This window comes from Penicillium subrubescens, assembly GCF_028828155.1.
Source record: "Penicillium subrubescens strain IBT 31985 chromosome Unknown utg000005l_segment0_segment0, whole genome shotgun sequence".
NCBI lineage: Eukaryota > Fungi > Ascomycota > Eurotiomycetes > Eurotiales > Aspergillaceae > Penicillium > Penicillium subrubescens.
Genome location: NW_026643155.1, coordinates 3,578,753 through 3,601,732, shown reverse-complemented (window position 1 = coordinate 3,601,732; position 22,980 = coordinate 3,578,753). Strand labels below are relative to the sequence as shown.

Below are 22,980 nucleotides of genomic sequence, written 5' to 3'. Positions count from 1 at the left end.
CACTTGGCCTATAGTCTCTCTAGCTCTTTTAACGCAATCCATAGACCTTGGTTACCATTCACGATACGCTGGAAGACCAATCTTGAAATTTAGCGGTGTGGCGGCCGGGGCGCCACAGACCATCGGAACTGGATGCCAATCACCCTTACCGCAACACCGGAGGATTTCAAGGTTGCAGTATGTATGCAAATTGGCAGAGCTATGTTTTAACATAAACATCAAGAAATAACAAAACGATCCGTCTTCCCACAGTCAACCTCCCCGGTCAACTACCCGGGGAAAAAGCAATGATGGGTCCATCCTGCAGGCGGGCCTAAGAAGAAGCTCAGGTGGGGTGTGCTGCTGCTCCCTGATTCATGACGGAGTCGCTGCTTTCCCCGCGTCGAGACTTTTCTCTTCCACTGCCCTCACTCACGAGCTCAACGTCCCACCAGCTTGCTCTGTGTTTTGTGATCAAGTTCTAGCCTCACCAGGCAAGACAAATACTTAATCGCCACCAATTCTCGACTGGACAGCGACCTGAAAATTTTCGAAGCACCGAGGTGAACTTACGGCTCGGACGACCGCGTAATAACATGAACTTCAACCAGCTGCAGGGAGCAGGTGTGTCTTTTACGCGATCAACAATGGAAACACGAGCTTAGACTGACTGGCCATGACAGCCAAGCTGCAGGAGGTTACCCAGCTGCTAGGCACACTCAAGAAAGACCTACAAGAGAAGCACCTTACTTCAGCTCGTGAGTCGCAAGAGCAAAGTTTCGATAGATATGTGATTCTAACCTTCGAGTTTCATTATCCAGAGAAAGTCCAGACGCTTCTACAACTGCGCCAACATGGCACGAATCCCGTCGACGCCGGTCCGATTTATTGCAACGATGTACGATGAACATTCATCACCTCCGGTTTCGCAAATCATGTATGGGCTCTGACACTTGTCATAGGGAATTGGGCTATTGGCGCGGTATGGGGTCGAGGGAGAGACAGCCGATGTGCGACGCGCTGCCTTGCGCTGCGTCGCCAATGCTCTCCTCCTCGATTCCAGCATGCGCCAGGTCTTCGCGGATACGGGATATGGAGGCAAACTGGCGGAAAGACTAAAGGTGCCGATACCATTCTCGATTACAACTATTTGAGATCATCGCTGACTGGATATTCAAAATTCAGACTGATAATTCTGAAGATGAGATGGTCACGAGTCGAATCCTGTTCCTGTCGACTTACGACAGCAACATGGATTTTGATCTCCTGATAAGCAAGCACTCTCTAGGGGATAATGTTAATTATGTGCGTATTCTGCCCCCTCAATGCGAGGGCCTGTACTAATGAGAATAGCAACTAACTCGACACGCTAAACAATTCCCCAAATCCGGTAGACCGCCATTGACACAGATGGACGAATTGGCGCTTATCGATACTTTGAAGCTCATTTTCAACGTTTCGAAGCTGTATCCCGACCTTGCTGTCACCTTCTCACCCTCAATTCCCCACATTCTCAAGATCATCAGCCGAATGGAAATTCCAGCCAAGCCACTTGATGGCTTGATCAGCTATTTGATCAACTCGTTGTCCGTCCTGGATCTGGAAGGGAAGAAAGAGAAGCATTTTGAAAGCAATACCCTCTTCCCGAAGTTCAATCAGAATTGCAATGTTGACAAGCTGATTAATATCCTTGACCAAGCGGTATCCCTCTACCGCCCAGAGGAGCTTGAGGAGAAAGCAGTCCCACTTTTACATTCTCTTATTGTCGTTCATGAGGTCGCGCCTGAAGGCCCGCGAAAATATATGCAGTGGCTACTCCTTCCCGAGGATAGTGATCGCAGCTTGCCCATTGGACGCTCGGACACTCTAGCTTCAAAATTGTTGCAGCTCTCTACCACTCCCTACCCAAACCTGAAGACCGGTATCTCCGAACTGATGTTCGTTCTTTCTGGCAAAGATGCTGAAAATCTTACGCGGCGGATTGGATACGGATTTGCTGCTGGCTTCTTGGCTTCTCGTGGAATGGAAATCCCTCAGACTGCCAGTGAAGCTTTCGCGACTAGCGATGCTAATGGGCTGGACTCGGGGGTCAACCCAATCACTGGACAGCGTTGGGCCGCCGAGCCGAAAGATACAGGTCCTCCCATGACTGAGGAGGAGAAGGAAAGAGAAGCTGAAAGACTCTTCGTTTTGTTTGAAAGGTCAGTTTGCCCGTGATTTTCGGTGGCAAGGTTGGTTTACTGATTTCTTTGCAATACAGGGCAAAGGCGAATGGTCTCATCACCATGGAGAATCCTGTGGCCCAGGCCGTCCGGGAGGGAAGATTCGAGGAACTTCCGGATGATGCCGACAGCGACTAGGTACGATAAGGATGAGCTCTTAGGGAAAGGTGCTCAATTGCACCTTTCTTTCAGGGACTCGGTAATGTGGGACCATTTGAAAGTCGGCTTTCACCTAGCATGCATTTGTCTATACCCATACTAAAGGTGCTGCGCACCTCGTGCAAATCATTTGACTCTCTTACACCAATATTCATAACACCAAATATGACCAATTCCTGCTACCTTCATTTTTCATTCTGAATTATTTTTTCGAGAAGTGACTCGAAGCCGAGAGAAGTATAGAGTAATCACTTGGGTCTTCCAGTGCCACCGGCCCGATGACGTACCGTGGGCGGACACGGGTTTCGGGCGGCAGTACTCCTCTCCGCCCGCCGAAAAAAATGTTCGCGGGGCACAGTACAAGCTCCCAACCTCTCTTTGGCCATATATCTTCACTCATTTTTCTTCTCGCTATAGTTTTTTCCAAGCGTTGAATTCACCAACATAACATCAAGATGTCCAAACCATTTGACCCCGAGCAGGCTGAGAACCTGGAGGATGTACGTTATCTACCCCTCCCCCGCGTCTGGATACCAGCTCATCATTGACCATTTCTACAGATGGAGAAGCAGTTCGCAGTTAAGGGTTAGTCGCAAATGCATCATCTCATCGCAATCACTCTTACCCAATCGAACGTCTCTTGCCCAATCGAAAAGTTTTTTCTGGGTTGATTCAAATTCAAGTTGGCCGGCACTGACATACAAACTTGAAACAGCTGTCGAACACCTCATGACATACTGGGCTATCCTCGAGAAGGTGAAGGGCTCGTCGCTGCGCCTCACCAAGATGGACGACGAGATCTACGAATCCTTCAAGGCCGATTTCCCCGACTTTGATCCTGCCGCGACTGTCAACGAGGAAGAGATGAAGAGCAAGGCTGGCAAGGAGAAGTGGCGCAACTGGATCAACAAGTTCGAGAAAAAGATTGAGGACTTCAACTTTGGCACCATCATCCGCACTCGCGCCGATGTCGAGTATGACCAGGACACTACCGTTTTCGGTGAGTTATGTGGATGGAGATTGGGTCTGTTGAATTGGGGACATCAGCTAACGGTGGAACCAGGTGTTCGCATGCAATTCTACGCCATTGAGATTGCTCGGTAAGACTCTCTTCAACACCAGATATTGAGACTGGGACTAACCGATACAGCAACCGCGCCGGCCTGAATGACTGGATCTACGAGCGGTCCCAGAAGGCTAGCTCCTGAGCGCGTTAACCTATTTTCGACCGTGCTTGACTTGAACCCAAGTCCGGCTCCACAACCGGGCAGCTAAACCAACGGCGTGTACCTGCACTGTCCTCCTCCCGAGGGACACGGCTTATTATTTGTATCGATTCAGACGGAAGTGCTCCGCTGGGTCGGGTTTCGACCGATTGAGAGGATGGGGGCAGTGGTGGACGAGTGGTTACGATTTCGATATAGCGCTTGTCATTCAGAGGTGGATTGGCCATGATCTCCCAATTGGAGGCCTTCATGAGAATTATCAAGATACCCGGAAATAAAATGGCATTTCATGATAAAATAGCGTTTTTTTTCAAACTCGTCCGAAGTGGCGGGCTGGCTGGCGGGTCTTCAATGGCTTCCCTGACTGTGTGGTAGGACTGACTCGTTCGAATCGAAAGAACAAAAGAACTAGACATAGCCCAAGTTCTAAAACGAAATAATAATATCATCCTAGTAATCCTGTTTCCCTAAACCTTTTGGTTCGTGGATGCTGCCTGGGCGCCCCACGTGACAGGGGAGAACAATGAAATCGACCAGGATTGTTGCATCTCGTTCCCCACATTTCGCCTCGACAATCTTTCCGCATTAGGAAATCCTTAATATTGTTCTTCTTGAACAATGAATTGCTGGCTGATACGACGGATTTTAGATCACCACGATGGCAGATCGCTTTCTCATTTTCCCTCTGCTACCATGGTCTCAATCTTCAAAAAGTTCTTCTCTCTGTTATACCCATTCTTGATATGATATTGGGAAGCAATGGGTCTCAAATCTAAAAACCCAGACCACGATGGTGCTTCCCTTCAAAATGATACTGCAGCTGGGCTGGTATTCGGCTGGAAGTCCTTATTCGGTTTTACGACTCGGAGACACTTACCGACGCTCATCATAGGAGCCATTCTTGCCTTGCTGGCTGGCTGCGTGACCCCTGCCCTAGCCATCTTTCTCGGAAACGTCTTCGATGCATTCACGTCGTTCGGAGCTGGGCAGATTGCCGTCGAGGGTCTTCGCAGCAAGATTGTGGCCAGTTGCTTTGGAATGTTGGGGCTAGGAGCTGCTGGCTGGTTCCTCAATAGCGCATACTTTGCGGTATTTGTCGCATTTGGAGAGCTGCAGGCTTCGAACATCCGCAGCAAGGTCTTTACAGAGCTTATTCAACGAGATGTCGAATGGTTTGAGGCTCAGCAAGAAGGATCGGGGGCTTTCTTGTTAGGAGTACAAGCGTAAGTGATGCCTTGAACCACAGCAGAAGTATGACTCTAATGCATCATTTAGTCATATTCACGAACTCCAGATGGCGACATCACAGCCTCTTGGGCTGCTTTTGCAGTATCTCTGTCGATCATTGGCGTCTCTGGGACTAGGATTCTATACTTCGTGGAGTCTGTCCCTGGTGACATTGGCTGGAATCCCAATGTTCTCTTCTGTGATTGTCTACTTGTCCACAAGGATGAAGCCCAGCATCAAAGCACAGCAAGAAGAGCTTACTCAGGCGTCAAAGGTTGCGAGCAATGCCATCAGTTCTATCGACGCAGTCAAATGCTTGAACGGCCAGAGAATTGAATCGTGGAGCTTCTCCATCCGAATTGAGCAGTCCGCTATCCATTATCTTCGGCAAGCCCGGCTCAATTCTTTGCAGATTTCATTTGTTCGGTGGATGATGTTCGGCATGTTTGTTCAAGGGTTCTGGTACGGGAGCTCCCTTGCTCGAACCGGCAAGATCACCTCGGGTGAAGTTCTTAGGACATTCTGGGCATGTTTGACTGCAGCCCAGTCCATCGAGCAAGTGCTGCCGCAGATGATTGTCTTGGAGAAAGGGAAAGTTGCAAGTGCCATGCTCAAGTCAATCATGGGCCAAAAAGACCAAGACAGAGTCGTGAGTGAGATCAAAGGAACCCTATATCCAGAGCACTGTGAGGGTGATATCGAGGTGAACAATGTACGTTCAGGATCTTAGTGTATTTATTCTGCGGTAAAGCGCACTAACAGTTCTGGTTTAGGTGTCCTTCTCATACCCCAGTCAGCCGGATCGCGTTGTTCTGAACCCATCGTCATTTTTCTTCCCCGCTGGGGAGACGACTTTCGTCATTGGCAAGAGTGGCTCTGGAAAGACCACGCTCGGTCAACTATTGATGCGATTCTATCCACCTACTTCAGGCGAGATTCTGATAGACGGAAACCCTATTGATGCGCTCAATATCAACTGGGTCAGAAACAACATTACTTTGGTGGAACAACGCAGTATGCTATTCAATGACTCAGTGTTGAAGAACATCGCCTTCGGCCGTCAGGACTACGAGACCGTATCAACAGAAGATGTTCGGAATTCCATCAATGTTGCAATGCTAAATAGCGTTCTCGAGAGCCTGCCTGACGGCCTTGACACTTGCGTCGGACCTAGCGGTAATCATTTGAGTGGTGGACAGAAACAACGAGTTGCAATCGCCAGAGCGAGGTTGCGCGACACACCCGTTCTGATTTTGGACGAGCCCACCAGTGCTTTGGATCCTGCAAACCGAGTGGCAGTGATGAAGGCGATCTGTGAGTGGCGTAGCGGAAAGACAACCATCATCATCACTCACGACATGTCCCATATCACTGAGCAAGACTTTGTCTATATCCTCGAAAATGGTACAATTGTGCAGAGCGGGTACAGAGCTACCATGGAGAAGCAGCCAGGGAGCGAGAAGTATTTCCGCACCGCGACAAAGGAAGACGTGAAAGATTTCAGTTTGCAAAAGGAGTCGGGGGAGAGAGCATATCATGGTCTCTCTTGGGAGGGCTCGCCTCGCCAGAGCTTGGCAGTTGAGCCTACAATGCTACCACTTGCAGGTCAAAATCCCAGAGAAATCTTGGCTCAGCATCACGCCCGTTCTAGTTCGTGGTCCGGTACCTGGAACTCAGCACAGAGAGGAGATGATTCTTACTCTTTTGACGACACTATGCTCAACATATCATACGATCTCAGCAAACGTGGGTCCCTTCTGGGGATACCCAGAAGGGATGCATCACCAGTGCGTCCAGGCTCCTACTACTCCAGACCGATGGAGGAGTTCGAGATGGTTCAAATTGACGACGGTTTTGGGTATGACCGCTCCATTCGCACGATGTCTTATGCTTCCGCTGCCAATCCTGCCAGGGAGCGACTAACCCTTGTTCAAGAAGAGAAAACCCCGAAGTTGCAGAATGAACAGAATGAAAAGGGCATGACTTCACTGTCCCACATCATGGGCACTATTGTGCCTACATTGACTCCAAAACAACGAGTCATCCTATTTCTCGGAGTTGCCTCAGCTTTGGCCCATGCAAGTGCGACACCAGTCTTCTCCTACTGTCTGTCGCAACTATTTAGCACTTTCTACGCCGGAACCAATAGCGCCAAGCTAACGATGACATGGTCACTGGCGGTACTTGGAGTCTCCATCGGAGATGGTCTGGCTTCGTTCTTCATGCAATACTTTCTCGAGTACTGTGGTGAAGCCTGGATGAACGCACTCCGGAAAAAGGCATTCGATCGAGTGCTTGACCAACCTCGGGCCTGGTTTGAGCAAGATGGCAACAGCTCCTTCAGGCTTACATCGTATCTGGATCATAATGGTGAGGACATCCGAAATCTCCTTGGTCGTTTTGCTGGATTCGTGATTGTTGCTGCAGCCATCACAGTGATGGCAGTTATCTGGAGTCTGATCGTCTGTTGGAAGTTGACTTTGGTAGCTCTTGCCTGTGGGCCTTTCATTTACGCGATTACTCGAGGGTTCGAAGGGGTCAATGGTCTCTGGGAGCATCGATGCAGCGAAGCCAGTGCGGTTGCCACGGATATCTTCACGGAAACATTTTCAGAGATTCGCACCGTGAAGACCCTGACTCTGGAGGGCTATTTTCATAATAAGCAGGCGGACGCCATCTCAAAATGCCTGGCCGTGGGATTGAAACGTGCTGGTTATACGGGTCTGCTCTTTGGATTGCTGGAGTCGACAGTCATGTTTGCGAGTGGTAAGTAGTTTTCCAGAAATCAATGATTATATGGTAACTAACAGACATAGCCTTGATCTTTTACTATGGAGCCGTGCTCGTAGCATCTGAGTTTACCGTCAATGATGTGATGATGGTCTTCTCACTGCTGCTTTTCAGCATTGGATACGCAGCCCAGATCTTATCATGGAGTAAGCAACAAACTCACCCGCACACAAAGATAAAGTTCTCTAATTTTTTCAATCCAGTTCCTCAAATCAACACTTCTCGCGAGGTCGCAACCCAACTTCTTCGGCTTGCCAATCTCCCCGAAGCGGGCTCACATGAACATCGAGGCGACCTCAAGATTTCCAAGCTCACTCCAATCCAACTATCCAATCTGGACTTCAGATATCCCTCGAGACCCGACACCACAGTCTTGAAGAATGTGTCAATCAAGATCGCCCAGAATTCAGCCACGGCGATCGTCGGCCGCTCCGGCTCGGGCAAGTCGACCATCGCTTCGTTACTACTCGCGCTATATGAAGCGCCCGTATCGAAAGATGGCCGACCTACCGTGAGACTCGGTGGGGAAGACATTTCACGCTTGCACATTCCAACGCTGCGATCTCATATCTCCATTGTGTCACAGCAGCCGATCATCTTCCCCGGCACTATCTATGCCAACATCAGCTATGGACTTGCAGACCGTGCATCCATACATAGCGTGCGTGTCGCAGCAGAAGCAGCAGGTATCGACGACTTTATCTTGTCACTTCCAAATGGATACTTCACTGTCATTGGCGACGGTGGCATTGGACTGTCCGGCGGCCAGAGGCAACGATTGGTCATCGCTCGTGCTCTGCTTCGTGAGCCCCAGATCCTCATCCTGGACGAGGCAACATCCAGTCTCGATCCTGCCGGTGCAGACCTTGTCCGGCAAACGGTACAGAAGCTTGTCGCTACCCGGAATGACCTCACTGTGATTATCATCACCCATGCGAAGGAGATGATTGAGATTGCAGATCATGTTGTTGTTCTTGATCAAGGAATTGTCGTGGAGGATGGGTCGTACCGGGATCTTGCACAGCGAGTGGGTGGGAGATTATACGAGTTGATGAATGACCCTGAGCATGCATAGGCCTACCCCAGCATGGTTTCATTTTTTTTTTGTTTTCCACTTCATCTTGATCAAGATGAGACCTTTTTAGTTGTTTCTTTCTTTCAAACATTTTCATCGAGAAAACAATTGCCTTTTCGTGTTGAAACACATTATTTTCTTCTAACAATTAGTTCTACAATATCCTGTGACCCTTAAAATCCACCTCAATCTTGAGACCCATTTGCAATAGAATCAGAAGGGTCCAACGCGAAATCGGAAGTGATCTCCGAATTGTCCTTTCCTATCCAAGCTCCATTTACTCCTCCAAGCCACTCTCGGTGTATTTTTCCTAATTAACACAAAGCACAAAGTACTCGACGAGGCCCATGCATTCAATTCCTCCTTAGTATTTAGCTGTTAGTCATTCCTGTCCAACCATTTCAACGTGATTTATCCACCAGTCCGAGACCTAACAACCAAAAAGCAGCTAGTAGATAGGGCCACGCAATTTCGTTTGGGGGCCGGAGTCCGGAGGAGTCGGAGACGTGCCGTAGCCCGTAAGGCTGCCCAGTGCCAAGATGTAGGCGGTTAGCGCTGGTCGGGTGTCGCGGCGGGGACAGAACCTGCCGATTTATATGGAGGAATCAACAAACCACAGAAGCATAAGTACCGGTGTCTCAGCCCTACCAAGACACTAGATGATCCTTTGATTTCCGTTTGTTTTCTCCGTCTTCTTTCCCTTTATTTCCTGGGAAGTACTCGGTATCTCCTCTACTTGACCTTTCTCATCCACCATTTGACCCCAAATGGCGAAGCCTACCATCGTCTTCGCCCCTGGCGCCTGGTACCCACCAACAGTCTTTGATGGGATCACCAAGAAGTTGAACGAACATGGCTACAACTGTCACACAATCGCTTTCCCTTCCATCCAACAAGCTACCACAGTTCAAGACTTGCGGCCAGACATCGCGGCAGTGCGAGCAATCGTCGAGCCAGAGGTCAACGCCGGCCGAGAAGTGATCATTGTTTCTCATAGTTGGTCTGGCCTCCCGGTTGCTAGCGCACTGGATGGCCTGGAACGAAGCGACCTCGAGAATGCAGGAAAGAAAGGGGGCGTGATTAAGCTGGTTTACCTCGCTGCTTTTATCCCGCAGGTTGGCGAGAGTCTGATCAGCGCATTTGGTGGGACCCCGCCGCCTTGGTATGTGCTGGATGTAAGTGGGCCCTTTTCTTTTCTGTGATTATCATACCATACTCAATGGCTGTGAACATAATTCATTGATATATTTTGTTAGGAACAAAATGGCACCGTGACAGCCAGCGATCCATTCGCACTATTCTTCCACGATGTACCCAACGGTCAGGAATGGGCCCAGACACTCCGACCACACGCCTGGTCCACCAAGAACTCACCCGCCACCAGCGCTGCATACATGAAGATCCCGTCTTTATACTTGCTATGCGTGGATGACTTTGCTATCCCGCTTGCCGTGCAGCAGTTGATGGTGGATCGGGCCCAGCGAAAAGGTGCTAGCATTGAAACGGAGAAAATTAATGCGGGACACTCGCCGTGGCTGGTTCGCCCTGATGAGGTGGTGGCGCATATTCGAAAGCAGGCGGGTGAGGAGTTTTAGGGAGGTGTCTGTAGTGCATCAGGACAATATACTGCATTATCGGAGCTGAAATGTATTTCCAACAATAGTATTCATATGGATATCCCTCGCTGTACTAAAGAATCATCCGCCAACATAAGATGTAAAGTCAGACAATGAAAGAGCCTATCTACATTGCTGGCACAAAGTTATGTTCATAGATTCCAAGAAAAAGCAAAATGTCAACAAAAACGTCCACAAAAAAGCAAACATGACGGGAAGACATGCTCTCCATATTTACTTCTTGCAGGACAACGTCTGCATCACTTTCTTCAAGCCAGCGAACAAGCTCTTCTTCTGAGTCCCCTGAGCTGGTGCAGTATTCCCCTGATTGGCAGATTTGTTTGTCGAATTGCTCGAGCCCCCACCAACAGTCACCGTCAACAATTGAGGATTCGGATCATACACACTACCAGACTGGTCAGCACCATTAGTCGGCGCCACATCATCGTAAGGGAACGCATAACCACGGGTATCCAGATTAGTGGCATGACAGATCCGCGAGTAGTGGTTTGTCACAGCATTCTGGTAGTAATTTGCCACAGTCTCGCCATTCGGTTGATTGATGTTGGTCAACAGGGTGGAGCGGTTGAATGCCGCTGCCAAGCGGGCAGTGATGGCGTCTTTAGTCCCATCACCAGAGACTGCAAATGCTCCAGAGCTGTTGCTGAAGATATCCGCTGTGGATGGCCGATCGTAGGAAATGCTTCCGGAGGAAAAGGTGAGCTTGCCGTTCAAGACTTTGGCCGTCACATCACCAGCGCTGCCCTGGGTATTAACCGTCAAGGTGTCATTCGTATATTTGGACCAGACCTGATCCACGTATGAATCATAGTAAGTCTTGAACAAGGAGTTGTCCAATGTAATGCCTGTATTCGGCGACACGGCTCGAAGATTGTTCCCATTAGTTGTGACGATAAGCTTGTCCCAGCCAGCACTATCCTTCGAATTCTGAGACTTGAGTGCATTGCAGATCGTGGCGAGTCCATCCGCCGGTAAACCCTGGACGCTCTTCGAAGCTCCCGACGTGTTGGTGAGCGTCAGGGCAATGGGCAGTGACACAAAATCGACATAAGTAATGTTCACGTAAAGCTGCGACGAGTTCCAGGTGAACTCGCAAAAGTCCCAATACAGGTTATAGTTGGGGTCGGACGGATTGGACGACGAGGGCTCCACGAGTGCAGGGCCCGGGTTCACGTAGAATGTGAGCTTGGCATCGCGTACAAACCAGATTCGACCTCCTGCGATATGTGGGATCGTCACTGTCTTGGTACTGCCCGATGCACCGAGTGGAATGGCGCAGTCTTGCGCGAGAGCTGTCTGGGTAGCGGATGGCGAGGTTGGATAGTACGCCGTCTTGCCGTCCGCTTGGAGCAGGAAAAGTGCATTGTTGTTGTCGATTGCTTGGCCGGTGATGTAGGCATAGACCGTGTTTGAACCGGTCTGGTTCTTCAAGGCGAAGTTCAAAGTAGACATTGTGCTTGTCGACGTAGTTGAGAAAGAGAGAATAGGGTCAGGGGCAGTACTGGATAGTAATGGAGAGTCGTCTTGGCCTTGAGATATCACAACAAGAACAGACAATCTGATAGGAAGAAATACAGGCCCACTAAGAGCGGGAGGAAAAGCCACAGGGCAGCCGAGAGATACTGGGTTGGTGGAGAGACTATCTCAATCAGCCAACGGGCTCCATAATATAACATCTCTGGGGCACCCTGCCCTGCTCTGTAACAGCCATGAATATTGAATATTTTCCCCGCTAGTAAGTGCAGCATGGCAGGCTGACAAGATCCTGTGATGACCTCGCGCAGTTCCCAGTTCCCCCCTGGCCGATGATAACCACGCCGATTGGAACAAGTACCCCTTCATCCTTTTCGCATGTGTCGATCTTTGCTTGGATGAGTCCCCTCTCCGACATCCGAGAGGCGTTCCGGCTGCAAGCAAGCCCGGTCGGCGCCACCATGCGATCATGCCGGGCGCGCAGATGATCTCGTTCCCGCGTGTCGGTGTGTCGATGCCCTGGCCCGCGTTGTTGTTTTGCGGGGGCGTCTCCACGGGGAAATATTGGCCACGACATTATGCACGAACTTCCGATTCCAAGGGATGGTGGAACGTGTGAAGACTGTCAAATGCTGGAGTAGCGTGATGGTCAGATGCTTCTTGGCTCCGCCTGGTCAAGTTCTTCTTTCTATGTGATCGACCAGTAAGGATCGCGCTCAAGAACTGTTAAGGTTAACTTCCTTCACACCCTCAGGAAAAAGAATCTGACGTTGCAATATCATAGCGTTCTATTACGTGTTTAGCTGGAACGTAGCTACAATGCACGCGGCCTATTGCTCCGTTCCTCTTTGCGCTTCCCCCAGAGGGCCTTGGGATCAGGCAAATCCACCTTGGGGAAACGGCCATCTTTAGCATATGGCAAAAAGTCACTGGTTTCCACCATCCACCGGAACATCTGGCTCTCCATGAATCGTGCCTGGTGCACAAACCGCGGATTAGCCGCCAGGTTGTGCAGTTCCAACGGATCGGCGCTGCGGTCATACAACTCCGCTGGTTCGTACAACCTATAGATATACGTCCAGCGTTGATCTCGCATCGATATCGCCTTACCCACCAATCGTGTATCTTCATGCTGCAACTTGGACTTGAGGTCATACGGGAACGAGGCTCGCTCGAGAAGTGGCTCCTCCGAAAGTAGGAAGCCACCTTCTGAGAAGGCGAATTCTCGATGGGGCTTGTCTTCCAAAATGTTTGGTAGCAGCGACTTGCCATTATGTGGGAAAGTCTCGTCGATTCCACATATTTGAAGAATGGTGGGGACCAGATCGACCATCTCGGCCATGCTATTGCGAACCAGACCAGAGGGGATGCCACCACCGCCGATGATTAGAGGCTCACGAACCAGAGTTTCGGACAAGCCACTAGGCCATTTTTCGATGAGGCCATGATCTCCTAGGTACTCACCATGATCGGTGAAAAACATGGTGATCGTCTTGTCCCAGAGCCCACTCGAATCGAGTTTCTTGACTATCCGGCCAAACTGATCGTCTAGTCGTGATATCATGCCGTGGTAGGTTGCAGAGACTTCGGCCCAGATCTCTGGAGTGGCGCGATGAGTTCCGTACCGAGTGCGGATCATTTGCATATATTGCGGCTCGTATCCTGTCTGAGAAATGTTAGGTCAACACACTTGTAGCGGAGAGGTCAACGATGTCATACCTGTTGCTCATGAGAAGACGGTACGGGCATATCCTCGCGTTTATACATCGAGAAGTAAGGCTCTTCCACAGTGAATGGACAATGAGGAAATAACAACGGCAAAAACAGGACCCACGGTTTGTCATCGGGAGGACAATCCAGCCATTTCTCTGCACTTCGAATAGCAGACTCGTCATAATCAACCGCTTTGCTCGCATCACGACGCCCTTTATAGAACAACCTCTCCCAGATAGTAATCTCCTCCTCTGGCCGTTCATCCCCAATCCCACCAATAATTTTTGTCACCTCAGGCGGTTCCAAAAACCCATACTCGGTCAAACTCAGCTCAGTAACAGTCGGAGCAAACAGGTCTCCTCGCGGTGCCATACAAGCCACATGGTAGCCACCATCCTTCAACGATCGGAATAGATTCGGCTCCCATGGTTTGAGGAGGTTCTCCAAGGACCGATGACCAGAAACATGCGGATATAGTCCTGTGAACATGGAACAGCGAGATTGTGTACAGACTGAGGCTTGAACGTAGCACTCTGTGAATCGTACGCCTCGGGCGGCAAAGTTGTCGATGTTTGGCGTTTTCACTATGGGGTTCATCCCGGAGCAGTGTAATGCATCATAGCGGAGTTGATCTGGCATGAAAATGACAATATTTGGTCGTGCATTTGGCAGGCCACTCGGCTTGTGAGGGATGAAGTGTGGTGGCTCATTGTCGCCTATTTTGTCCATGGTGTTCGTTCCAAGTCTTTGCTATATTGCTTCTTTGGAATGTGCGTGGTCTGTGTTCCAACAGTCGTAGATTTTCTCTGTCGCTGAGGAAATTCCACATAGATAATCAGATTTCTCGAGGTAAGAAGGAAAATCCGGTATACTTTCTCTTCATATAGTGCGGCGACTAACCACCAGTATCAAGGACCGATAGCCGGAGACTGGCCTTGGCTGTAGTTCAAGCCAAATCTAGACCACTCATAGGAATAAGTAGACCTTTCATATGTGCGGGTACCTATGGACCTACCGGCTATCGGTGACCGGTAGCCGGAGGGCAACATCGCCAGTGCTGAGAGGCAGTTTAGGGGACCCGCAATGCCACTTCTGCTAAGACAACTACTTTTGTTTAAAAATGGACTAGGTACGGTCTGTGATCACAGGTATGCTTTTGAGGCAATACTTAATCACAGGGGAGAACCTTGAGTAGTAAGGTAGGCTGAGTATGAACACGTGATGCAACAATTTAGAAGATGTACGGAGTACTCTCGAGACATGATGGATTTAAAGATTAAGCTAGTGCTGTAGATAGAACACGGTACTGTAATAAGAAATCTGCATAATCTCGTGCCTTTGATGGGGTCGATCATTTACTTGACGCATAGTCTCTGCTAGGAGGGGTTAGTTAGCGGACGGGAGGTGCAGGGGTTTGGTGGCTCCGCCCGTTGTATGCAGTAGAATAAAGTCAACCTACTTTTCAGTATGGTTGTGCCCTTGTATGTTATCTCCCGCTTGTCTTTTAAATCGAACTACGAGGTAGCTAGTGGTAGGTTTCGTTACTCTATATTGACTCCCTACCACTGAATTGTACTTTGTCGCAGATAAAGCCAACGTCAATCTACTTTCCGACCCTCAGCGATCTCCCTCCAATGTAAGGGAAGGCGGCGCTTGTGTCACAACACAAGAGTCGTGCTCCTTGCTGTCAACAGCTGCACGAGCACCACAGAATTTCCCCCTTCTCCCTCATGTACCACCAGAAAAAAGGGTGATTGACTAGTGCAATCGAGACTGCACGAGCGCCAATGGCGCCGAAACAGTCTCACCTAGGGAACTTCAAGTATCGGTACCGCTCGTATCCACTACGCGGATCTCCCGTTTGGCCAACTATGGGCAGGAAAAAGTTTAAGAGTCCGATCGCGATTATTATTATTCCTTTGGCCTGGCAAATCCTACAGTACAATCCCAGCAGCTCTGAGTAGCGCAACAGTTGAACAAGTTGACAGTCGAAACCTGACTGGGGGTGCACAGACCGACTGCGCGCCTCAAACAAGATCGAGGCCAATTCAGGCGGCTGGGAATACAAATTACATATGGGCAGTGACAGTCAACCAGCCACTCCCCACCGAATCTCCACCCAAAGTCCCAGTCCACTCAGCTCCTTTCTGGCTGAGACTCTGGCCACTTGAGCCACGCCAACCCGCGGATTCCCTCTTGGATCAGTGGATAATAATAGGCAATGGCGTCTCGGTCTCTGAGCTTCTGCCCTGTCTGAGTGTTCTGCTCCACTCGTGCCTAGAATTGTTCCTCAGATTATTACTGTATCACCCTCTGTCTTCTCCCGCTTTTACTCTTCATCATTCCTCGACCTCTTGAAATCTGGGGATTCTCTTCCATGCCTCGGGCAGATCTCTAGGGCCCGCTGCCTGCCGCGCCTCCCACTATGTACATTCCTCAGAAACGGGACCTCAGCCGCAAGAACAGCGTCTTTATCATCGTATGTTTACCATCTCTGCTTCCGTGCTGATCCGACCACCGATGCTGGCGCGGTCGCATCCTACAATCTCATGTCCAGTCCTTCCGAGTGCTAACTCGACTGGTCTTCTAGTGTGCCTCGGTCATCATCTTTGTTCTTGCCGCTTGCGCTTGCATCTATTTTGGCGCCCGGTGGCTCCGACAGCGTTACTATGAGCCCAAGTATATTCCCACCCAGACCCTGAAGCAGAAATGGAAGCAATGGTGTCCTGGAAGTGCCTCTTATGGGCAGGTACCAAATCAAGGTGGTCAAAACAATGATCGGGATACCTCCTATCAGGGGGCTGGTGGATCGGGCCCCGAGATGGCCGCCATTGCCTCCAACAACAACCGCAATGCCAGCGGTGGTCCACAGCGTGAAACCTCCATTCGGTCTATTATGACCTTACCGCCGTACTCAGCAAGTCCAAAGCCGACCGAACAGGTTATCGCTCGCGAGGGAGAACGAGCCGGCATGGATATGGTCGTCGAATTCCCTGAGACCGCCGAGGAACAAGAAGAGCGCCGCGAAGATCAGATGGAAGCCCTCTACCAGCTCCGTGTCCAGCGTCGACAGGAACTGGCCGACCGTGAGGCTCGCCGTCGAGAACGCCGAGAAGCCCGGGCGCGAGGTGATTCGATCCGTCTAGAGCAGCTCAATGAAGAATCCCGCGCTCAAAGCCGCCGTCGCCGCGAGGCTACCTCAAGCAGCACTTCACTCACTGCATCGGCCGTCATCGCTGACCACCAATCCCGCGAAAGAGATCGCCGTATCGCCAGCGTCAGCTACGCTGATCTCGGCCACGTTCGACACGACGGATCCCGTCTACGAGCGGATTCACACGCCTCTGATTCTGACCACCACCCTCTTCTTCAGAATGCTGCCATGCATGCATCATCTCCATCATTAATGGATCCCCCGAGTACTCGATCTCGCGTCCAGTCGATCGCATCCACGCTATCCAACGAGGTCGACCCACTGGTCCTCCGTCCGACATCAACCCGTGGATCATCGATTCGACCAGTCTCTCAATCAGACGAAGAGGGAGATCTAGGTACTCTTAACATCCCGCCGCCACCCGAATACGATCACCTCGACTGGGGCGAGGCCCCTGCCTACGAGAGTCCTGTCAATCCGCGGGATGAGCAGCAACTACCGGGAATCATGCGATTGCCATCTATACATGTGAACATCGGCAGTCCAATCACGTTTTCCCCGATCACACCTACTGCACCTCAAGCCCCGGAGGAGTCTTCACCTAACCCTTCGACCGCGCCAACGTCAACAGAAGTCACAGAGCCTTTGCCGACGTCAGCCACGACATTGGACAGTACCCATGCCAATAGTCAGGGTCCAACAACTAGACATGCCTCCGCTTCGGGATAACCTATCGGTCTGAAGCGAAAGGTTGGGATTATTGACCAACCGAAGCATTTTCCAATTCCACATCAATGAGCACGATTTTCACGATTGTATTAGCGGGCATTTCTGCCTTTTGTTTCGGTCGCATTTGATTTGTCCTTTCAGCGCCCTTTTGGCGTATTGTTTTTTTCTGACTAGCATGGTGTTTGGGGTTTAAATTGGCTGATAGCTTTTTGATTCTGGGTTGCGAGTCTGGTGGCTTAACCTGTTGCTGCCAGCACGCGTGGTCTGGTGGGAGGGACTTTGGGATTTGGATATTGAACATCTAGATAGCATAAATGAAATTTATCTACCTATTCTTTAAGACAGTATTCACTATAATGGGCTTCATTGAAGTTGGTAGTTTTGTTGTTAAAGTGGAATCCTACCTGCCCGATGGAAGTAGTAGCTCTGAATATGCGATAGGCATGAGCACCAAAAATCCAGAGCCTTATCTCACCCAACGGTTATTTTGGTTCCTATACTCTATATATTTTAGGTTGGTTGATGATTATAGTGAGGTACGGCGCACGTTTGTATATATCTCCGGACGAGCATGCATGGATAATGCGACACTCGAGTTTCGATTCGATATACAATAGTCTTTGTGACAAATGCCGTAAAATAAATTCCAAAAAAGATTATATGAGATCTTCAGATTCTAGCCTATAGAGAAACATTATCTAAAATCCAACTATTGCCTCTATATGATGAAGTTGATAGCAGTGATGTATTCCATGGATGCAGTGGAGCGGGACGGGCGGGGGCGTGGCGGGTGATTGGCCAAGACGCGCGACCAAAACATTCCCAGCCTTCAAAACAAAACCGCCAGTCAACAACCTCCGCCCGGTATCAGTTTGCTTTCATGTCCACCGTCAGGCCCCTCAAGAACTAGCATCTTTCGGACTGTATCTTCAGCCGAGCTCTTGAGTATGCCTCTTTCAGAATTGGATTTTACCGTGTCCGACTTCGACCCTGAACACGAAGCATTGGCGTCCACCCGCGAGTTCGGCAGTCCGCAGCTTCCCAACATGAGATACTCCCACGAAGAAGAAGAAGAGCCAGATTTTGTGATTAACACGTCAACTCTGGAGCGCGCTTTCCCAGAGTTCTCTCAACTGCCCACATCGGAAGAAGAAGAAGACAACAACAACGGAGCACAGCACGGAAATCTGGACCGCGACACCATGTCTGATGTCAGCGAACTGTCCATGGAATTGGGCCGCGGTCCCTCCGGCAAACAACCTCGTCGCCTCGATGACTCTCGCGACTCCGTGATGTCTTTCCAGAATAGCATTCGTTCCTCCTCGCCCGCCGTTCGCGTCGACTACCCGACCCCCAGAAACAACCTGCTGCGCGTACGACAACCCGACGCGCCGTGAGCGAGAACCTCCGCAAAGATGCTCAATTGCGACGCGCAACTCAAGCACAGAAGGAGAACATGAGCCCTCAAGTGTCTGGCAAATCACAACGCGACCAACGCCGGACCCTCTCGGAAATGCACGCGAAAGTACGCGACAGCTACGACGGGTCGTTCATCGGAGACGAACGCCCCGCTCCAATTGCAACAAACACGCGATCGACGCGTTTTGGCAACCTCAACAACTCCCAAGAGATCGCCGATGCAGTTGAGCGTGCTTCACGGGAAGCATACGCGAAGGAGTTGCGCAAAGCCAGCAATGGAAGCACTCCCCGCAAGACCAGCAACAACCACACCAACACGATGGGCGATACCATGACGCGCCAGTCTTTCCTCCTCCCAGACCTCCCCAATATCTCCGAGCTCGTTTCGGGTGTTTATGAGGACGGCACGCCCGTCTTCCCCCGCCAGCATAAGATGCGCTCCACCCGATTTGTATCCCCCCCACACGACCAGACTGATGCGTCATTTTCGCGTGAACATATGCCTCTTGATGCGGTTCCAATCCCGGAAGATGAGAAGGCGTTGTTCGTCTCTCTACGTCTCCTCCAAGATAAGGTCGCGGAGCTGGAGATGTACAAGTCTGATGCGGAGAGGAGAATTGAGAACTACCGCGAGGAGAATGCATTGCTAAAGGCTGGTCGGTCCCGAAATTCCGACAAGTACGCAATGGAAGGTGTCGACCATAAGAAGAGCTCAAAACGTCTGAACTCGGACATTCAGAGTGAGTACATTGATTCCACAGACTGTTCACATGCTAACAACTCTCTATAGAACTCGAAGCAGCCAATATCGCTCTACAGAATCAATTGGATATCGCGGACCGCAAATCTCAAGTCCAAGAGGCAGCGGTCAAACGCCTCAACCATGAGCGAGAATCTGCCATCTCCCAGTTGGGCGTGGCATATCTTGAGACTAGAGAACTCAAGGCTGAAAATGATCAATTGCGTGAAGAGAATGCCAACCTGAAGTCTCATCTGGCCAGGATTTCCGGCAAATCTCGGGACCAGGAGGCTGTCGAAACGGATTCCAGCATGTCTGCCTCCGATCCCGATGATAGCAATGTGTATAGTGCCGACATGAGCCGCAGCACAAGGGACCTTACTTCCAAGAGCAGCCGCAACAATCTGAAGTCTAAGCGTCAAGATGACTCTCGGTCTAAGATCTCGACCCAGGTCGATAAGGAGATCTCTCGACTGGAAAAGGAGCGTGCAGAGGAAGCGCTGTTTTCCATTGAAATGCCTGCCAAGCGGGCATCTGCATCTAAATCAGCCAAATCTGGCCATTCTGAATCTAAGGGATCCAGGAAACAGCCAAATACCTCCAAGCAGCGTGTTAAGCGTGTTATGTTGGAAGATGTCAGCAGTGCGGTTGAGTCTACTGAACAGACGAAAGCATCATCCGATGCGGAGGATCTTACACTGCTGAGTGTTATTGATGTGAGTTGCTGATCTGCCTGTGTTCTTGATCTTACACAATTCTAACCACTGGCATTACAGGAACATGAAATTGCCCGGCTTCGGAAAACATTGGAGGAAGAACGATTGTCGCGCAAGCAGCGCCGATCTAGTGCTACAAAGGACACTACTGCCACTGAGACTGTGAACTCGACCCGCCAGAGCATCCTCAAGGCTCCTCTCCCACGAAAGTCGTCCCTCCGCGAGCCCAAGCCTATTACCTCCCGCCCTGCATCAGCTGCAGGCGATGTTACCACCAGATCGGCAGCTACAACCGAGGGTGATACTAGTCTCGTTGTGCCCACATCTGATCGCCCGAGACGCCATTCAGATCACTCCGTGGCTTCACTATCTCAACGTAAGAAGCGCAGGAACATTGAAGACATGACCTCCGCCTTCATTCTTCCCGATATCACTTTGAGCCGCGCAGAGCTGGCGGGTAGTAACCCCTCTCGCCTGCCCGAGACTGCCCAGCGAGCGTTGGACGACATTGCTCGGCATGACGGGAACAACTGTATGATTTGCAAGAACGTCCTTCCCCATGAGGGCCCTTGCAACCACGAAGCTGTGAAGATCCCCACACCCATTCCTGTTTCAGAGCGCATGCCTACAACAGAAGATCCGACCATGCGCCCTTCTCAGCCTCCCTCCGTTGCCCTCGCCACCGTCCTCAAGACGCTAGAGGACGAACTATCTCATCTGAAGATGCAACTTGCCTCCTACCAAAGCGCCTATAACAAGCTCGACGCCTCGCTCGGCAAGCGCCAGCGCAAGGCGGTCATGCAGAAGATCGAGACTGTGCTGAAGGACATTGATCTTAAGTCCGATCAGATCTATGCCCTCTACGACGTTCTGGAAACCTGCAAGGGCGAGATCACGAAGCGAGACCTTGATATGACGTTGGAATCTATTGGCATTGATGTGACCGCGAACAGTGCCAAGTCTCGCTCAGGTCCGGTCGATTTGGAGGATGAGGATGAAGATGATCTGCCCTGGGAGGGTATTGAAAGCACTGCCGAGTTGACTGGCCGCACGTAAATTTTGGTGTTTAGGTTTTTTGTGGTTTTAGCTATTGGCGACTGTAATACTTTTGCGAATGGTATTTCTACTGGAGTTTTGCATCTCCCATTCCAAATTCATATCTTGTTTTTCCCTTCTAGACTACCCCGTTGTAAGTATTATACAAGTCGTAAGTGCTTTTTGTTTAAAGGTCCGTCAAGCCAATCTTGGGGATGAAATCAATGTTCAGTATACCGAGAAGTGGGTTACCAAGCTACCTGGTATTTCATATAGAAGCAAAGTTAAATCAAAACGCCATCGCTATGCCAAATTTCCCACTCATGTCAACTATGCAGCGTTTTTACCAACAGCAGCCATGGCCGCTCCCTCAGTAGCAGCAGGATTCGAAATACCGAGAGCAGAGGTAGCCTCCCGCTGTGCAACCTCTTCCTGGACAAAGCAGCCCAGACCAGCAAACGCCTCCAAAAGAGTGCGCGAGTAGTACTCCTGCAAGTCATACCCACCAGCCTGGACTGTCGTATCTGAGCGGAGTTTGTCCAAAAAGGCGTATGGATAAGACTCGAGCTGGGTGTAGTAATCGCGCTTGCCAGGGACAAGACCCATGAAAGGATCGTATGGCTTCTCTGGCTCGGGAGTCTTGATCTTGCGCAAGCCCTTGATGAGTCCAGCACCAGATGTAGCACCGGCAGTCTCTCCCATTGCAAGGGGTGTACCAGTGCGCTTGCCCTCGGTACCCCGAAGAGCAGCCTGTTTCTGTCGAATACGCTCCTCTTCGCTGCGCCGGGCAGACGATTTCTTGAGGTGCACCTTGTGTCCATCGCGAGCGATGGCAGCTACATCAGCAGCAGAACCAGATGCGAGGCGAGTAAGGAAGTCCTCCCGTGTAGCCTGCTGCTCGCGCCGCTCGTTCTCGTATTCCTCGCGGGCGATCTGTTGGCGCATTCGAGCCTCTTCTTGTTCCATGAGGATCTTCTTATGGAATGAAGTTGCCTCTTGTTCCTCGAGTGCTTGGTTCGTTTTGATTGATTGCATGTTCTCCTGCGCGTAGGCTTGTAGTTGGGCCTCTGTTTTCGCCACATCGGTTCGGTATACCAGGTTGGCGATTATCTCTTCGCGTTGTTCGAGGAAATCGTCGTAGGCGCGCTTGGAATCGAATTCTTCCTCGCGTCGATTGAGACTAGAAGAGACCTTGTCAGAAACTCATACTATGGGTGCATGGGAGGAGATGGCATACATGTGCATCACGCGCCGCCGGATATCCACCTCTCGCTCAACTCCAATGTCCTCAAAGGTCTGCTGGCGAAAGCGGTTCTTGCGGAGGGTCTTGCGGCACCCAGCGACGGGGCAGCTAGCGGGACCAGAGGAGAATATTCGGTCCACGCAGGACTCGCACATCTTGTGGTAGCATTCCGGGTTGATGAGGAATCGCATGTTCGGGTTGAGATACCGCGAGGACTTGCAGACGGGGCAGACCTCTACGAAAGACTGTATTAGCATGTGAACCGCAACGACAAACAGGGATAAGCTTACCGTCCTCACCCCGGGAGTCTTGGGACGCCATGATGATATGTTGTAGTCTGCCAGAAGGTGAAAGACAGCGGAGATCAGTTAAGCTGGAGATAGAGGCGGGCTCCACCACGTGCACGGGCCAAGTCCAGTCTTCGGCCTTCGGCCGTCTTCTTTT

General features: G+C 50.6%; 9 protein-coding genes across 9 annotated transcripts; 6 read left to right on the top strand and 3 right to left on the bottom strand.

Annotated features, from left to right (window-relative positions):
• Positions 1-575: 575 nt before the first annotated feature.
• Positions 576-2,339, top strand: N7473_007809 (synembryn; the record flags this gene model as incomplete). Its single annotated transcript, XM_057153749.1, has 7 exons — positions 576-603; positions 663-737; positions 801-877; positions 942-1,100; positions 1,165-1,284; positions 1,333-2,180; positions 2,240-2,339. 7 exons carry the CDS (start codon positions 576-578, stop codon positions 2,337-2,339), a joined length of 1,407 nt encoding a protein of 468 aa, XP_057008087.1.
• A 476-nt stretch (positions 2,340-2,815) lies between these two features.
• On the top strand, positions 2,816-3,568 carry N7473_007808 (polysaccharide biosynthesis domain-containing protein; the record flags this gene model as incomplete). Its single annotated transcript, XM_057153748.1, has 5 exons — positions 2,816-2,860; positions 2,921-2,945; positions 3,076-3,360; positions 3,424-3,460; positions 3,511-3,568. The coding sequence occupies 5 exons, from the start codon at positions 2,816-2,818 to the stop codon at positions 3,566-3,568; spliced, it is 450 nt and encodes a 149-aa protein (XP_057008086.1).
• Positions 3,569-4,345: 777 nt separating this feature from the next.
• N7473_007807 (ABC transporter ATP-binding protein) lies at positions 4,346-8,678 on the top strand (the record flags this gene model as incomplete). The annotated part of the gene is made up of 5 exons (XM_057153747.1): positions 4,346-4,809; positions 4,862-5,525; positions 5,587-7,579; positions 7,630-7,749; positions 7,807-8,678. The coding sequence occupies 5 exons, from the start codon at positions 4,346-4,348 to the stop codon at positions 8,676-8,678; spliced, it is 4,113 nt and encodes a 1,370-aa protein (XP_057008085.1).
• A 767-nt stretch (positions 8,679-9,445) lies between these two features.
• N7473_007806 (alpha/beta hydrolase) lies at positions 9,446-10,273 on the top strand (the record flags this gene model as incomplete). Its single annotated transcript, XM_057153746.1, has 2 exons — positions 9,446-9,853; positions 9,935-10,273. 2 exons carry the CDS (start codon positions 9,446-9,448, stop codon positions 10,271-10,273), a joined length of 747 nt encoding a protein of 248 aa, XP_057008084.1.
• Positions 10,274-10,528: 255 nt separating this feature from the next.
• Positions 10,529-11,767, bottom strand: N7473_007805 (glycoside hydrolase family 64 protein; the record flags this gene model as incomplete). The annotated part of the gene is made up of 1 exon (XM_057153745.1): positions 10,529-11,767. One exon carries the CDS (start codon positions 11,765-11,767, stop codon positions 10,529-10,531), a length of 1,239 nt encoding a protein of 412 aa, XP_057008083.1.
• An 835-nt stretch (positions 11,768-12,602) lies between these two features.
• On the bottom strand, positions 12,603-14,230 carry N7473_007804 (uncharacterized protein; the record flags this gene model as incomplete). The annotated part of the gene is made up of 2 exons (XM_057153744.1): positions 12,603-13,454; positions 13,508-14,230. The coding sequence occupies 2 exons, from the start codon at positions 14,228-14,230 to the stop codon at positions 12,603-12,605; spliced, it is 1,575 nt and encodes a 524-aa protein (XP_057008082.1).
• A 1,696-nt stretch (positions 14,231-15,926) lies between these two features.
• N7473_007803 (uncharacterized protein) lies at positions 15,927-17,384 on the top strand (the record flags this gene model as incomplete). Its single annotated transcript, XM_057153743.1, has 2 exons — positions 15,927-15,980; positions 16,092-17,384. The coding sequence occupies 2 exons, from the start codon at positions 15,927-15,929 to the stop codon at positions 17,382-17,384; spliced, it is 1,347 nt and encodes a 448-aa protein (XP_057008081.1).
• Positions 17,385-18,331: 947 nt separating this feature from the next.
• N7473_007802 (uncharacterized protein) lies at positions 18,332-21,406 on the top strand (the record flags this gene model as incomplete). The annotated part of the gene is made up of 4 exons (XM_057153742.1): positions 18,332-18,673; positions 18,694-19,543; positions 19,594-20,258; positions 20,319-21,406. 4 exons carry the CDS (start codon positions 18,332-18,334, stop codon positions 21,312-21,314), a joined length of 2,853 nt encoding a protein of 950 aa, XP_057008080.1. The 3' UTR covers positions 21,315-21,406.
• A 14-nt stretch (positions 21,407-21,420) lies between these two features.
• N7473_007801 (TFIIH/NER complex subunit TFB3) lies at positions 21,421-22,875 on the bottom strand. The gene is made up of 3 exons (XM_057153741.1): positions 22,827-22,875; positions 22,531-22,771; positions 21,421-22,473 (listed from the first exon to the last, which is right to left on the bottom strand). Exons 1-3 carry the CDS (start codon positions 22,855-22,857, stop codon positions 21,624-21,626), a joined length of 1,122 nt encoding a protein of 373 aa, XP_057008079.1. The 5' UTR covers positions 22,858-22,875; the 3' UTR covers positions 21,421-21,623.
• Between the last annotated feature and the right edge of the window lie 105 nt (positions 22,876-22,980).